This window comes from Trichechus manatus, unplaced genomic scaffold (genome assembly GCF_000243295.1).
Source record: "Trichechus manatus latirostris isolate Lorelei unplaced genomic scaffold, TriManLat1.0 scaffold00279, whole genome shotgun sequence".
NCBI lineage: Eukaryota > Metazoa > Chordata > Mammalia > Sirenia > Trichechidae > Trichechus > Trichechus manatus.
In genome coordinates, this window is record NW_004444215.1 from 1,184,141 (window position 1) to 1,199,251 (window position 15,111).

A 15,111-nucleotide genomic window follows, 5' to 3' on the forward strand; every position below is an offset into this window, starting at 1 on the left:
GGGGGACATTACAACAGACCCAACTGATATAACAAGGATGATAACAGGCTACTATGAAAAACTATCCCCCAACAAATTTGAAAACCGAGAAAAAATGGATAAAATTCTAGAAACACATCACCAACCAAAACTAACAGAAACTGAAGTTGAAAATCTGAACAGACACATAACAAGAGAAGAGATTGAAAAGGTTAAAAAAAAAAAAAGAAAAAAAAAAACCTTCCAACAAAAAAAAGACCTGGCCCAGATGGCTTCACTGGAGAATTCTACCAAACATTCAGAGAAAAGCTTACACCAGTACTACTCAAACTATTTCAGATCACAGAAAAGGAAGTGACACTTCCGAATTCATTCTATGAAGCCAGCATAACCCTGATACCACAACCAGGTAAACACACCACAAAAAAAAAAGAAAGAAAACTACAGACCAATATCTCACGTGAATATAGATGCAAAAATTCTCAACAAAATTCTAGCCAACAGAATTCAGTATCATATTAAAAAGAAAATACACCATGACCAAGTGGGATTCATACCAGGTATGCAAGGATGGTTCAACATTAGAAAATCAATAAATGTAATCCACTAGAAAAATAAAATAAAAGAATCACATGATCATCTCAATCAACGAAGAAAAGACATTCGACAAAGTCCAACACTCATTCCTGATAAAAACTCTCAATAAAATAGGTATAGAAGGGAAATTCCTCAACATAGTGAAGGGCATCTATACAAAACCAATGGTCAACATCATTCTTGATGGAGAGAGGCTGAAAACATTCCCCTTGAGAAAAAGAAGAAGAAAAGAGTTCCCTTTATCACCACTCCTATTTAGCATTGTGCTGGAAGTCCTAGCTAGAGCAATAAGGCAAGAAAAAGGAATAAAGTGCATCCAAACTGGTAAGTGTGTTAGTTATCTAGTGCTGCCATAACAGAAATACCACAAGTGGATGGCTTTAACAAAGAGACATTTATTCTCTCACAGTCTAGAAGGCTACAAGTCCAAATTCAAAGCATCAGCTCCAGGGAAGGGCTTTCTCTCTCTTTCGGCTCTGGAGAAAGTTCCTTGTGATGCATCAGTCTTCCCTTGGTCTGGGAGCATCTCAGTGCAGGTACCTCAGGTCTAAAGGATGCACTCTGCTCCTGGCACTGCTTTTTTTGTGGTATGAGGTCCCCAACTCTTTGCTTGCTTCCCTTTCCTTTTATCTCTTGTAAGATAAAAGGTGGTGTGGCCACACCCCAGGGAAACTCCCTTTGTATTGGATCAGGGATGTGACTTTAGTAAGGGTGTTACAATCCCACCCTAATCCTCTTTAACATAAAATTACAATCACAAAATGGAGGACAACCACACAATACTGGGATTCATGGCCCAGCCAAATTGATACAGAGATTTTTGGGGGGTCATAATTCAATATATGACATTAAGGAAGAAGCAAAACTGTCCCTATTTGCAGATGATATGATACTATACATAGAAAACCCTAAAGACTCCACGAGAAAACTACTGAAATTAATAGAGAGACTCAGCAGAGTAGCAGGATACAAGATAAACATACAAAAATTCACCCGGATTCCTCTACACCAAAAAAGAGAACAATGAAAAGGAAATCAGGAAAAGAATACCATTTATAATAGCCCCTAAAAAAAATAAAATACTTAGGAATAAATCTTACCAGGGATGTAAAAGACCTGTACAAATGAAACTACAAAACACTACTGCAAGAAACCAAAAGAGATCTACATAAACGGAACAGCATACCATGCTCATGGATAGGCAGACTCAACATTGTGAAAATGACAATTCTACCCAAAGCAATCTACAAATACAATGCAATCCCGATCCAAATACCAACAACATTCTTTAAAGAGACGGAAAAACTAACCATTAACTTTATATGGAAAGGGAAGAAGTCCTGAATAAGTAAAGCACTACTGAAGAATAAAGTAGGAGGACCTGCACTACCGGACCTCAGAATCTAGTATACAGCTACGGTAGTCAAGACAGCCTGGTACTGGTACAACAAAAGACACATTGACCAATGGAACAGAATTGAGAACTCAGATATAAGTCCATCCACCTACAGTCACCTGATCTTCGACAAGGGCCCAAAGCCTATCAAATGGGGAACAGACAGTCTTTTTAACAAATGGTGCTGATAAAACTGGATATCTGCAAAAAAATGAAACAGGACCCATTCCTCACACCATGCACAAAAACTAATTCAAAATGGATCAAAGACCTAAATATAAAACCAAAAACTATAAAGATCTTAAAAGAAAAAATAGGATCAATGCTAGAGGCCCTAATACACGGCATTAACAGGATACAAACCATAACTAACAAAACACAAACTCGAGAAGATAAGCTAGATAACTGGTATCTTCTAAAAATTAAACACATGCTTATCAAAAGACTTCACCAAAAGAGAAAAAAGAGAACCTACAGACTGGGAAAAATTTTTTGGCTATGACAAATCAGACAAAGGTTTAATCCCTAAAATCAGCAGGAAAATACAATACCTCTACAACAAAAAGTCAAATAATCCAATTAAAATTAGACAAAATAAATGAACAGACACTTCACCAAAGAAGACATTCGAGGGGCTAAAAGACACATGAGGAAACGCTCGTGATCACTAGCCATTAGAGAAATGCAAAACAAAATCACAGTGAGGTATCATCTCATCCCGGTATTAATGGCAAAAATTTAAAAAAAACAGAAAATAAAAAATGTTGGAGAGGCTGCATGGAGACTGTAAATCTTATACACTGCTGGTGGGAATGCAAAACGGTACAACCATTTTGGAAAATGATATGGAGCTTCCTTAGAAAGCTAGAAATAGAAATACCATTTGATCCAGCAATCCCATTTCTAGGAATATATCCTAGAGACGTAAGAGCCCACACGAATAGACATATGCACACCCATGTTCACTGCAGTATTGTTCAGAATAGCAAAAAGATGGAAACAACTTAGATGCCCATCAACAGATGAATGCATTAAAAAACTATGGTACACACACACAATGGCATACTACACGACGATAAAGAACAATGAAGCATCTCTCAACATGGATGAATCTGGAGGGCATTATGCTGAGTGAAATAAGTCAATCATAAAAGGACAAATATTGTATGAGACCACTACTATAAAAACTCATGAAAAGGTTTACACACAAAAAGAAACAATCTTTGATGTTTAAGAGGGAGGGGAGGAGTTGGTGGGGGGGACACTAAATAGACAATAGATAAGTGGTAACTTTGGTGAAGGGTAAGACAGTACACAATACTGGGGAAGCCAGCACAACTCGTACAAGGCAAGGTCATGGAAGCTCCATAGACACATCCAAACTCCCTGAGGGACTGAATTACTGGGCTCGGGGCTATGGGTACCCTGGTCTCAGGAAACATCTAGCTCAATTGGCATAACATAGTTTATAAAGAGAATGTTCTACATGCTACTCGGTAAGTAGCGTCTGGGGTCTTAAAAGCTTGTGAGCGGCCATCTAAGATACTCCAGTGGTTGCACCCTGTTGGGAGCAAGGGAGAATGAAGAAAACTAAAGACACAAGGGAAAGATTAGTCCGAAGGACTAATGGACCACAACTACCGCAGCCTCCACCAGACTGAGTCCAGTACAACTAGATGGTGCCCGGCTACCACCACTGACTGCTCTGACAGGGATCACAACAGAGGGTCTCGGACAGAGCTGGAGAAAAATGTAGAACAAAATTCTAACTCACAAAAAAGACCAGACTTACTGGCCTGACAGAGACGGGAGAAACCCCAAGAGTATGGACCCCAGACATCCTTTTAGCTCAGTAATGAAGTCACTCCTGAGGTTCACCCTTCAGCCAAAGGTTAGACAAGCCCATAAAACAAAAAGAGACTAAAGAGGCACAGCAGCCCAGGGACAAGGACTAGAAGGCAAAAGGGGACAGGAAAGCTGGTGACGGGGAACCCAAGGGAGAGTGCTGACATGTAGTGGGATTGGTAACCAATGTCACAAAACAATAAGTGTACTAACTGTTTAATGAGAAGCTAGTTTGTTCTGTAAACCTTCATCTAAACGACAATAAAAAAAGAATGATGTTAGCTGTAGCTTTTTCATAGATGCTTTTTATCAGGTGGAGGATGTTCCCATCTATTCCTATTTTGCTGAGAGTCTGTATCATGAATGTAAACTGGATTTTGTCAAATGCTTTATCTGCATCTGTTGAGATAATATTCTTTCCTTTTTAATTCTGTAAATACAGTGAATTACATTGACTAAATTTTTGACTGTTAAACCAACCTTGCATTCCTAGGATAAACTTCATTTGGTCATGGTATCTATCCTGAATTCAATTTCCTAAAACTTTGTTAAGAATATTTGTGTCCATGTTTATGAGGGCTATTGACTTGTGGTTTCCTTTTCTTGCAATGTCTTTGTCTGGATTTGGTATGACATCAATTCTGGATTCATAAAAAATATGCTGGGATGTTTCTTTTCTTCATCAATTCTCCAGAAGAATTTTTGTATAATTTACATCATTTCTTCCTTAAATGTTATGTAGAATTTACCAGCAAAGACCTCTGAGCCATCTCACCTCCAGACAGAAGCTGCCGTTTAGTCTCTTGTATCTACTTGAGCTAAGAGGCACACTCCTCACGAGTATCACTTTATGTCCCACAGTCCAGTCCAATCCTTGTCTGAAGAGTTAGCCTCAGAAATTGTTTTACTTCTGGGCTGATAGAGAATCTGGCGACCATGCTTTCCGGGGTTCTTTGCACTATTCTTGCAACTTTTCTGTAAGTTTCTTTGGCATTATTTACAGGGTCCTTCATGGTTCAACTCACGTCTACCTCTTTGGTCTCATCTTTTACCGTCCTTCCTCTCATTCTCTGTGATCCAGTCCAACTGAACTGCCTTCATTTCGTCAAAGGTTCCACACTTCCCACAGGTACCAAAGGCCCTAGTACATGTTATTGACTCTGCCTGGAATAGTCCTTGCCCCTAACTCCTTCTCCCATCTACCCTTATCTCCGAAAGGAAAAAAAAATCAAATCATGCCAATACATCTTTCAGGTCTCACCTTAAACATCACGTTCTTTGAGAAAGGCTTCCTTGACTCTAGATTCAGTTATATTTCCTTGGTTTAAGTTCCTATAGCACTCTTAATTTCCCCTAGCACAATACACATAACGTATTCTTTTGTAATTTTTTGCCAATTGTTTCTTTCCTAAAAGATGTTAAGCTTTGTCGGGGCAGAAATTATGCCTATAGTTTCATTGGTCCATCGCCAGTGCCTAACATTGTCCCTAGAACACTGAAAGCACTCAACAAATATTTTGAATAACTGCATGGAGGCATTTTGATTTCAGTATCTTTCCCCTTAACATTTGTGGGAAATTCAAAAATTCCCTAGTATGTGTCTGATACATGACTAAAATTAATTTAAACCTGTCCACAAATATGTAAACATTCACTCATCCTGTCTAGTCCGGTCAACATATGAATCCTACAGGCAAAACACCAGGTTTCAAAATTAGTTTTCTTATTTTATCATGCAAATTAATGTAGTTGATTCTGCATTTCTATATATGAACTATCAGTCTCATCACTTATTAGTCATGGACTGGCTCTGTGGCCAGTGTAATACCATAAACCAAAAAAACCAAACCGATTGTTGTCGAGTCGATTTCAACTCACAGCAACCCTAAAGACTCCCTGAATCTCATGGCTGGAAGTATGCTTTAAAAGGTTACTTAGTACCTCTCTATTTTCCCCCTATATGAATCTCTTCTACAACCTCCCAACTGGCTGCCCATCCTCTGCTTCCTCCTCCTCAATGAGAAGGGCCTCCATGCCTCCTGAGGCAGACCTTACATTGAAGCACCTTTAACTCTCACCTTCCTTATATTGCCCTGAAATCTGTCTGCCTGCAGCTTCCATTTTTAATCCAAATTTTACCCCATAGGACCACAGAAAACAAGTTAATTCCCTTTACTTCTTGACAGCCCTGATACTTAAAGACAACGCTCAGGTTACTCACGAATTTTCTCTTACCTCCAGCTCTCCCTCCACTCGCTTCTCATTTAAGATGTTTCTGAATCATCTTACTAACTTGTTCACTCTCTGATCATGTTTCAATTTGTCACTGTCCCTTTTACAGTACAGGTTCCAGAGACATACACTGTACTTCAGGTTGGAAGTGAACAGCACAGAAAATAGGAATTAGCATAGAGCAGGGGTCACCAAACTGCTTCTGTAAAGGGTCAGATAGTAAATATTTTAGGCTTTGCGGGTCATTTGGTCTCTGTTGCAACTACTCAACTCTGCCATTGTACCACCAAAGCAGCCATAGACAATATGTAAACAGAGGCCAGATTTGTACTATAGGCTTGAGTTTGCCCAACCCAGGCATAAAGGAAAGGAGGACTAACATATTCTTTCTAAAGATTTGCCGTTTTAACACAGCCCATGATATATTACAATGCATTTACCTCCTTTTGATCGTATTGCTGATCATGCTAAACTGACTGCCAACTAAGATCCCACCTAGCTAACTACCAACTAAGGTCCCACTTAGGCTTCTCTTTGGGGTATCAGGCTGATATGTGCTCAGGGGTTGGAGTACAAAGGCATGTTTCTCAGCTGTATTGGGCCACACCTGTCATCCAGGCTGGGATTGGTATTTTGATACCAGAAATGGCTTGACTAAAACATTGTGGTAAAATATCCCAGATACACTGATCTAACTGCTCACTCACTGGGGATGAGACATTTGGACCCATGCTAGTCCCAGGTACTAGAGTGACATTCTAAGAGTTGACACTTGGCCAGGAAGAGAGAAGTTATTTTGTATTTGGAAGTGAATTCAGAATCTTCCAAAACCAATCAGAAAGATCACCCACTGAAACAAAAGATCAGAAATAATTTGCAATGCTCAGAAGGAAGAAACTCAGCTTTACACTAACCTCATTGGTCAATAGACTACTGCAGGCATCTTATGAAATCTGTAGATGACAATGGCCAAGGAAATGATCTTAAAATAATAACTGACCTCCAAGTCCAGGTCGCAGCCGGTTGTCATAGCCATCCAGAAGACGATCTAAGATTCTGGTAAAGATAGTGATGTTGTCAGTGCTGTCGTCAGGAATATCTGGGGCATGCTTAGGAGAGAGTCTGAGGTAGTGCAAAGAAAGAGAAGAAAACAATCGTTCTTAATGGGAAACAACTACATGTCTAAACATTTTAATTCAAGATGATTTCAATCAATAGACTGAGGAAACTGACTAGCCCTATATCTTACGCAAACCAGCAAACACTTCCCATTTGTCACAACGGTTGCCTGTGTAGGAAGCAGAGCTCTTACTCTAGCATTGGCATGAAAAGACACAAATTAAAACAAAGCTAGTAATATATTCCCTGCTTCACTTACAGGGTTGTTGAGAGAATCAAATGGCAAAATGGACGCCCATGGAAGGAAAAAGGGACCTAAGCTTAAAGACTCTGGAAACATGCTTTTGAATTTATTAATTGTATGACCGTAAGCAGGTCATATAACACCTCTAGTAATACCTTTAGCATCACTAAAACGAAAATAACTTCACCGATATGTTGTATTAATATTAAAGCATATAATATATTAAAATTGCCAGGCTTAATGCCTAACATCTGGAAGTAGTCAAAGTTTGTTTTCTTTTTTTCTAAATAGTATTTTATGCACTGGAATGTATTATTCAAAGGTAAATATTAACAACAAAACATTAGCACCCTTTTCAGCCAAAAGCCATAAGGAAATCTTTCAGCCAGAGAGGCACTGGAACCCAGTCAAGAGCAGAGATGAGTGGACAGATGACTAGAAGTGATACAGATGCCTTATTGAGAAGGGGGAAGAAAAAAGGGAACTCTAGTGCAGAGTCAACAAACTGACATCAATATCCCAAGGGATAAATAACAGCCATCCTGTCAGGTGACAGTCCCACCCTTGGCTCCATCCACCAACATTCTGGATCCACTTTACATGGGCTGTGAGGAGGGAGGCTGTGGCAACTCGACTGATTTTGGGCAAACCTCTTTCTCATTATCCTTTAACTCTCATTGTGAGGAATCTTGACCCTAATTGCTGTTGTTGTTAGGTGCCATCAAATCAGTTCCGACTCATAGCTACCCTATGTACTACAGAACAGAACAGTGCCCGGTCCTACGCCACGCTCACAATCATTGTTATGCTTGAGCCCATTGTTGCAGTCACTGTGTCAATCCATCTCGTTGAGGGTCTTCCTCTTTTTCGATGACCCTCTACTTTACCAAGCATGATGTCCTTCTCCAGACACTGATCCCTCCTGACAACATGTCCAAAGCATGTAAGACGTAGTCTCGCCATCCTTGCTTCTAAGGAGCATTCTGGTTGTACTTCTTCCAAGACAGATTTGTTCTTTCTTTTGGCAGTCCATGGTATATTCAATATTCTTCGCCAGCACCACAATTCAAAGGTGTCAATTCTTCTTCGGTCTTCCTTATTCATTGTCCAGCTTTCACATGCATACGATGCAACTGAAAGTACCATGGCTTGGGTCGGGCACACCTTAATTAGCCTAACTCATTTTCTGGGAATTAGGTCTATGAATAGAACAAAAAACCATTTCTTGGATTACTGAGAGGGGAGAAAAAGGAGAATCCTCATAGAGTCCGAGACAAACTATAAAGTGCTTCAAGGATTAGCTACTCCAGTGGATTTATTGATGGGAATACTGAGGTCCCTGAAGATAATTTTTAATTACTCTGATAATTAATGAGAGAACTGGAATTTGGATCCCAAATTCCCCAATATGAGGTCAAAACACTGAGCTGCCTATTTTACTGAAAGTCTAACTTCCATGAGACTGCATGACCATCCCCTGCTGACTCTGTAATGATGTTATCAGCATTCTTCACTAATAACTTTAAAACTTTTAAGTCAAAATCAATGCTAAATATCACTCTAAAATGATTTTCTATAGATTGCTCTGATTTTACACTTGATTACTGATAGCTGTTTTCTCCTGATGTACATTAAATTATTGCATGGGCAGCTGGAAGACAGTTTAATCTAGAACCAAAATCAGAACGCTTCTTCAGTAACTGAACCACAAAAAGTTAAAGATGCTGTAGTTTATGCCCATCCAAAGACAGTTTGGAGGAAGAAGTCAGAATCATGGTATGTCAGTATTATGGAGCACCTCAGGGATCATCTCATTCTTTCCGCTCATTTTAAATATAGGGCACCCTGGAGAAGGACATCATGCTTGATAAAGCAGAGGGTCATTGAAAAAGAGGAAGATCCTCAAAGAGATGGATTGACACGGTGACTGCAACAATGGGCTCAAGCATAACAACGATTGTGAGGATGGCACAGGATTGGGCAGTGTTTCGTTCCGCAGTACATAGGACTGCTAGGAGTTGGAACCGACTCAACGACACCTAACAATAGCAACAACACACCTAAGGCACAGAAGACACATGATTATTAAGTTGATGACATCGATGCAATAACCATGCTTATTGTACCTCATGTCTGTCCTTACTGATTGGATTCAATATGTTAATAACAGTCCATCATTAAAACGGGAAAATGATGTTACTAATAAACTATCTGTAGTTTAGGCAGGTTTCATACTTTTCAAGTCCTAAAGATGGAATAATGGCCTAAGTCCATAGGACTACAGTCAAATGACCAGAGTCTTAGCCTTGATTCTACCACTAACTGATTATGTGACCTGTTTCCTTACATGTAAAATGGGGATAATAATATGCTACTTAAGAAAGCTTTGGGGAGAAGAAAGTAGACAAGATAATAATTGCAAAATTGCTTGAGAAATGGGAAAGCTTAGTATCTGTCTGAGGGATGATTATTCCTTCCTCCCCCCAAACTCCTGAAAAAGCAATGGGGAACATTTTAGGCTATGCAGCAAAGTCAAGCTCGCTGACCCGCTGGGGACTCAGTCCAGAATGCTGGCAGTAACAGCGCTTCAACCCCATTGGGGCGCCACGTGTGTTTATGTTAGGGGAAGCAGGAAAGGCACAGATGTGCAGTTGCTGAGGTAGCTCTTACCACAACCCAAAGACAGGAGGAATTTACTTTATTAAAAGGACAGCATTTTTCCTAATACTGCATTATCTCCTGGGCGGGGAACAGATTTTAAAAAGTAAAAAAAAAAAGAAAATTGAAAATTAAAGTGCAGGTCAGGTTCCGTACTTCTCACAAACCTTCCACAACTTTTCATGACTTACCATATAAAATCCAACTCCTTAGCCTGACATTCACAAACTTCTGCAATCTGTTCCCAATGTACTTTTTCAGCTGCAAATTCCACTACTTCCCTGTCTGACCAGAAATCATAGCCAAATCGTATTACTCACCATTTACCAACACTCCCCCATGTTTTCATTTTCCAACCCCAGACCTTTCCATAAGTGGAAAGGTCTAGCTAAAGCTTCAGCACTAGGGATGTCAATTATATATGGGGAAGGGAAAGAGAAACACCTGGAATTCAATAATAGACATTCTAACATCTTTACAGAACCTGCTTGAAGAAAAAACAATAAACCTAATTTCTGGCTAGAATATGCCGAATTCATCTAAAAAAGACAGCTGTCCTTTTTAAAATAGCTTCTATAGACTGGTAATGAAACTGGAGATGTTGTTGTATGCACACACTCAACATGTGCCCCACCTGCTCACACTCACTTCATTTGCTGAGTTAAAATGAAATAAAAATCAAGTCCTTCTGACTTCTTAGTAACAAAGCCATTGCTTCACAGGCATACACAAGAAGACCTGACTAGTATATGTCGTGAATGATAAACTAACAAGGGACTAGACCTTACAGATAAGATTCAAAATATGAACATAAGCAGAAACGCCCCAACTTAAACCAGACTGTGTTCCAAACATTTGCAAAGAATTAAGGGCACATTCTTTCTCTGAAACCATGTCATAAAGGGTAGCTAGTTTTCCAGGCAAGACTATGCAAGTCTTTGTTTCTCATAATTTACTTGAATAATTGTAACCATAGTGCCAATGGACAAGCACTCTTTTAGCAACATTTTCGGTGAAGTGGACATTCATAGGCCAGACTGAGAGCCATTTATAACACTGTCTGCAGGAAGAAATTAATTCTAATTCTAACACAAAAGAAGGGAAAATTACAGGACTAGGAATATTCTCTCCCCCATTATTATTTGCTCTCTACCCCACACCCACAGCCATGCTCCTGCAGTGGTAGCTACTGGCCACCAGCTCACAGCCTCTCTCAATCAATCCTGCTGGCTGGTATCCTTGTAATTGAGAGGCCTGGCAGTAATCACCTTAACCAAGTGATCACATTGAGCATTAGCATCAGAACCTTGCTTCCTAACCTGACACAACCCGAAGTCACAGAGTCACCTGTGAAGTAGTCTGGATCCCAACCTCAAATGTCCAGCCCTGTCCCATGTCGCATATGCAACATTTCCACTTCAAAAGGGAAAATGGAGGACCAAATAATATTTCTTATTCCTCCAGGCCCTATAAGAAAACTTCACTTGCCCCATTTTAACATAAGCCAGCCAGCCATATGGCTGAGATATACTTAAAGTGTAGATATTCTAGCTGCGTGAGCTTTGGCAAGTTACTTAACCTTCTTGTGCCTCTGTATTTTATCTGACAAATAGAGATAATGGCAGCATCTAGCTAGCAGGTCTGTTATAAAGATTATTTGAATTAACATACATAAAGCACTCTTGGTACATACTAAATGAGCCCTAGTGGTGCAGTGGTTAAGAGATCGGCTGCTAACCAAAAGGTCAGCAGTTCGAATCCACCAGGTGCTTCCTGGAAACCCTATGGGGCAGTTCTACTCCGTCCTATAGGGTTGCTATGAGTGGGAATCGACTTGACAAAAACAGGTTTGGTTTTTGTTTTGTTTTGTTTTGTTTTGTTTTTGGTATATACTAAGAGCTATTTAAATATGAGCATTAAACTAACAAGATGGAATATGACAGCTATAAGTAAAGTCTTGAACTGAGTTTCCGAAAATCTAATTAGAGAGCAAAGGAGGGTGTCCAGTTTGAAAGAATGTCTGGAAAATCATATAATGTGAGAATAGTTGAAGGAAACGAGAGCCTGTAGACAAGAAAGTGTGGAGTAGCTCTGAGAGCTGCTATGTGGCACAGGAAGCAAATGTTGCCAGTGGCCTATAACTGGTAGGCATTATAGAGAAAGGTGGGCTTCCGTTTAGTTCCAACACCTAGATCTAACCTATGGTAGTAATTCAGCTTGTCATGGGAGGGCTTCAGACTGGTAGACTGACCATTCAGCATAATGCAGGAGGGATATTTGCCCAGGGTAGGAGCTTAGGACTGACAGCCTTTCAGGTCCCACATCTTGTTCTGAAAATCTAAGGTTTGGTAACACAATGCTAAGAGTCTTTGATGCATTGATTCTGTAATAGAGATTGTATGTATATGGAAGGGACTGGACTTCTCATACTTTCACCTCAAATCACAGTAAAGATGCATGTGGCATCAGATGCCAGTTTATTCTTAGATTAAAAGGACTTTCAAGACGAACTCCGAAGATTTTAAGAACTGTCATGTTTGGTACAGTGGCACCAAGTCAGACTATCTATGTGACGTGGACACAAATAAGCAAGCCCCAACCATCTTCTCTTCACTGCATAGCATCTGCTGTCCCCGCTGCGACTACTAGGATAAAACACCATCACCATATACTCTTGAGCCAAAAAACTATTGATATAGTGTCACCAGCCTCCAAAATAATGGTCTTCACTCTAGTCTTAAATGTATATGAGGCCTTGTGCCCAATATCTTTCATTTGCTCTTCCTGATATGTTATCTATTATTTTCCAACTTGTTCTCTCTCTTAGAAGGCTGACCTGTATGAACTACATCAGTAGGGCTCCCCTGCCCTCTGACTTGAAGTTGAGTTTGGCATCCTTGGCCGAAGATCAGAGTGAGGAAGCAGCGTAAAGTCTAGGCATTTAATCCCCTGGCTTTCTCCCGAAGAAATCTCCTCAGGCTGATTGCTGCCTCCACTAAAGGTCTTTGCACCTCTCAAGAAAATCTGTTTTACACGGCATGTCTGCTGCTGCTGTCTTTGGATTCCTGTTCTATCCCTTTGTGGTTCCCCTACACCCAGCCCATACCTTCATGAATAGTCCCTTTGCAAATCCGTCATGCTCAAAGAATCTTAATTGAAATGTCCCATATTTTTTCTTTGGAACCCTGACTGATACAGGTCTCAACTTTCAACCAACTACAATCAGATTTGAACAGAGAATCCATTTGGCACTTACTTGCTACTTTGGTTATTTTATAGATTGACCCATTATGAAATTGCTTATATTTGACCACTGTGACCCAGAAAAAGGACAAGTTCATAATGGTTGAATTTAACACTGTTCGCATATATAGTTCTCATTTTCTGATGGCCAAAATACTGGACCAAGAAGCAGGACCATAAGAAATTCCTTTATTACATTAAGCTGAAATTGTTCCTGTAGCATTTCCTCAAGAATATAGGTCTGAGAATCAGAGGATTGATGTTCTATACCTGGCTATACTGTTAATTTGCTCTATGAACTTGAGTAAGAGAATTTCACATTCTGGGCCTCAGTTTCTTCATGTACAAAGTGAGGAATCGGATTAGATGCTCTCTATGAGTTTTTCTATCTCTACTACTCTAAAATTCCAGACTCTCATCCCTCTATCTGTACTGTAACCCATTAAACCTGTTGCCGTGGAGTTGATTCAGACTCATAGCGACCATATAGGACAGAGTAGAACTGCCCCATAGGATTTCCAAAGAGCAGGTGGTGGATTTGAACTGCTGAGCTTTTGGTTAGCAGCCAAGCTCTTAACCACTGAGCCATCAGGGTTCCAACTACACTGTTAGTTCCTTAAAAACAGGGACATGTTCCCAGAGTACTGTCCAAAGATTCCTTACAGAATCATCTGGGACTTTTGATAAAATGCAGATTCTTAGGCCTTATCCCCAGAGCTACTAAATTACAAGGTGTAGAACTTGCTTCCTTCCTTACACATACTGAACTTTGAGAACCATTGCTTCAAGCACAGGATTTATACAAAGTACTGGTCAATAAAACATTATTGATTGTTGATGCTGCTGTGTCAGTCAACCCAGGTGATTCAATTGAATAAATCATCAGAAGTGGATAAAATAATGCAGCAAATATATTGTTTTCACCACACAAAAACATCATCAAGGACATATGAAAACAAACAAAAAGAAGCAGCAGCTCGGCAAAGTGTCACAACTACCAGCATATACCACATATTTTAAACTTCTCTTGGTTTCCTTATTTCTATCAAATACAAATAAAGTGTCAACCCTAATATTCAAAGTCAGGCTTATAGTAGTCTCATCACCCCAAAGCATTAATTACACAGAACTTGGAAGAAAGTAAACACAAAAAATTTTCTAAATTCAAGAAACGTGCAGTCATCAAGCACTTCACTCTACTTTTTCAGCCAGGATCCTCTGGCCTCCTCTTTAACATAATTACTAAAAGCCTTGGCTATTTGATTTTCTAAGCACAAAGAGATGAGAAATTTGAAACCAACAAGCATAACGTAAACAGGAAAACTGACAACAAACACTAAAGATGGAGACACAACAAGAAAAAAAAACAGATATAGAATGAACGTAATCCATGTTCTTTATCATGATCGTAATTTACCAAGAAAAGGGGCAATTCTGTCCAAAATCCTTGTTTAGGATTCTAAGAAAATATACAATACATTTTCAGCAAACTTTATTCTCAGACTTGAAAAAGGTTTTAACGCTTGAAGAGGTAAGGTTCACTTATTTAGAATCTTCCTCTTATTTAGAACATCTATCATGACCCAAAAATCCTCACAACTGGACCAATAAACAACAAATGATAAACAGAGAAAATATTGAAGTTGTCAAGGATTTCTTTTTTTCTTTTTTTTGGATTCACAATCAACACCCATGGAAGCAGCAGTCAAGAAATCAAACGTACAATGCAATCCCGATCCTAATACCAACAAAATTCTTCAAAGAGATGGAAAAACTAATCATTCACTTTATTTGGAAA

The 15,111-nt window shown here is 39.5% G+C and overlaps 1 protein-coding gene across 1 annotated transcript in view; it reads right to left on the reverse strand.

Annotated features, from left to right (window-relative positions):
- GABRA3 (gamma-aminobutyric acid type A receptor subunit alpha3) overlaps positions 1 to 15,111 on the reverse strand; it is a 165,447-nt gene that overhangs the window by 146,981 nt on the left and 3,355 nt on the right. Inside the window, exon 2 of the mRNA XM_004390044.2 lies at positions 7,050 to 7,171. Within this exon, the coding sequence (XP_004390101.1) occupies positions 7,050 to 7,171 (122 nt within the window). The remainder of the gene's footprint in view (positions 1 to 7,049; positions 7,172 to 15,111) is intronic.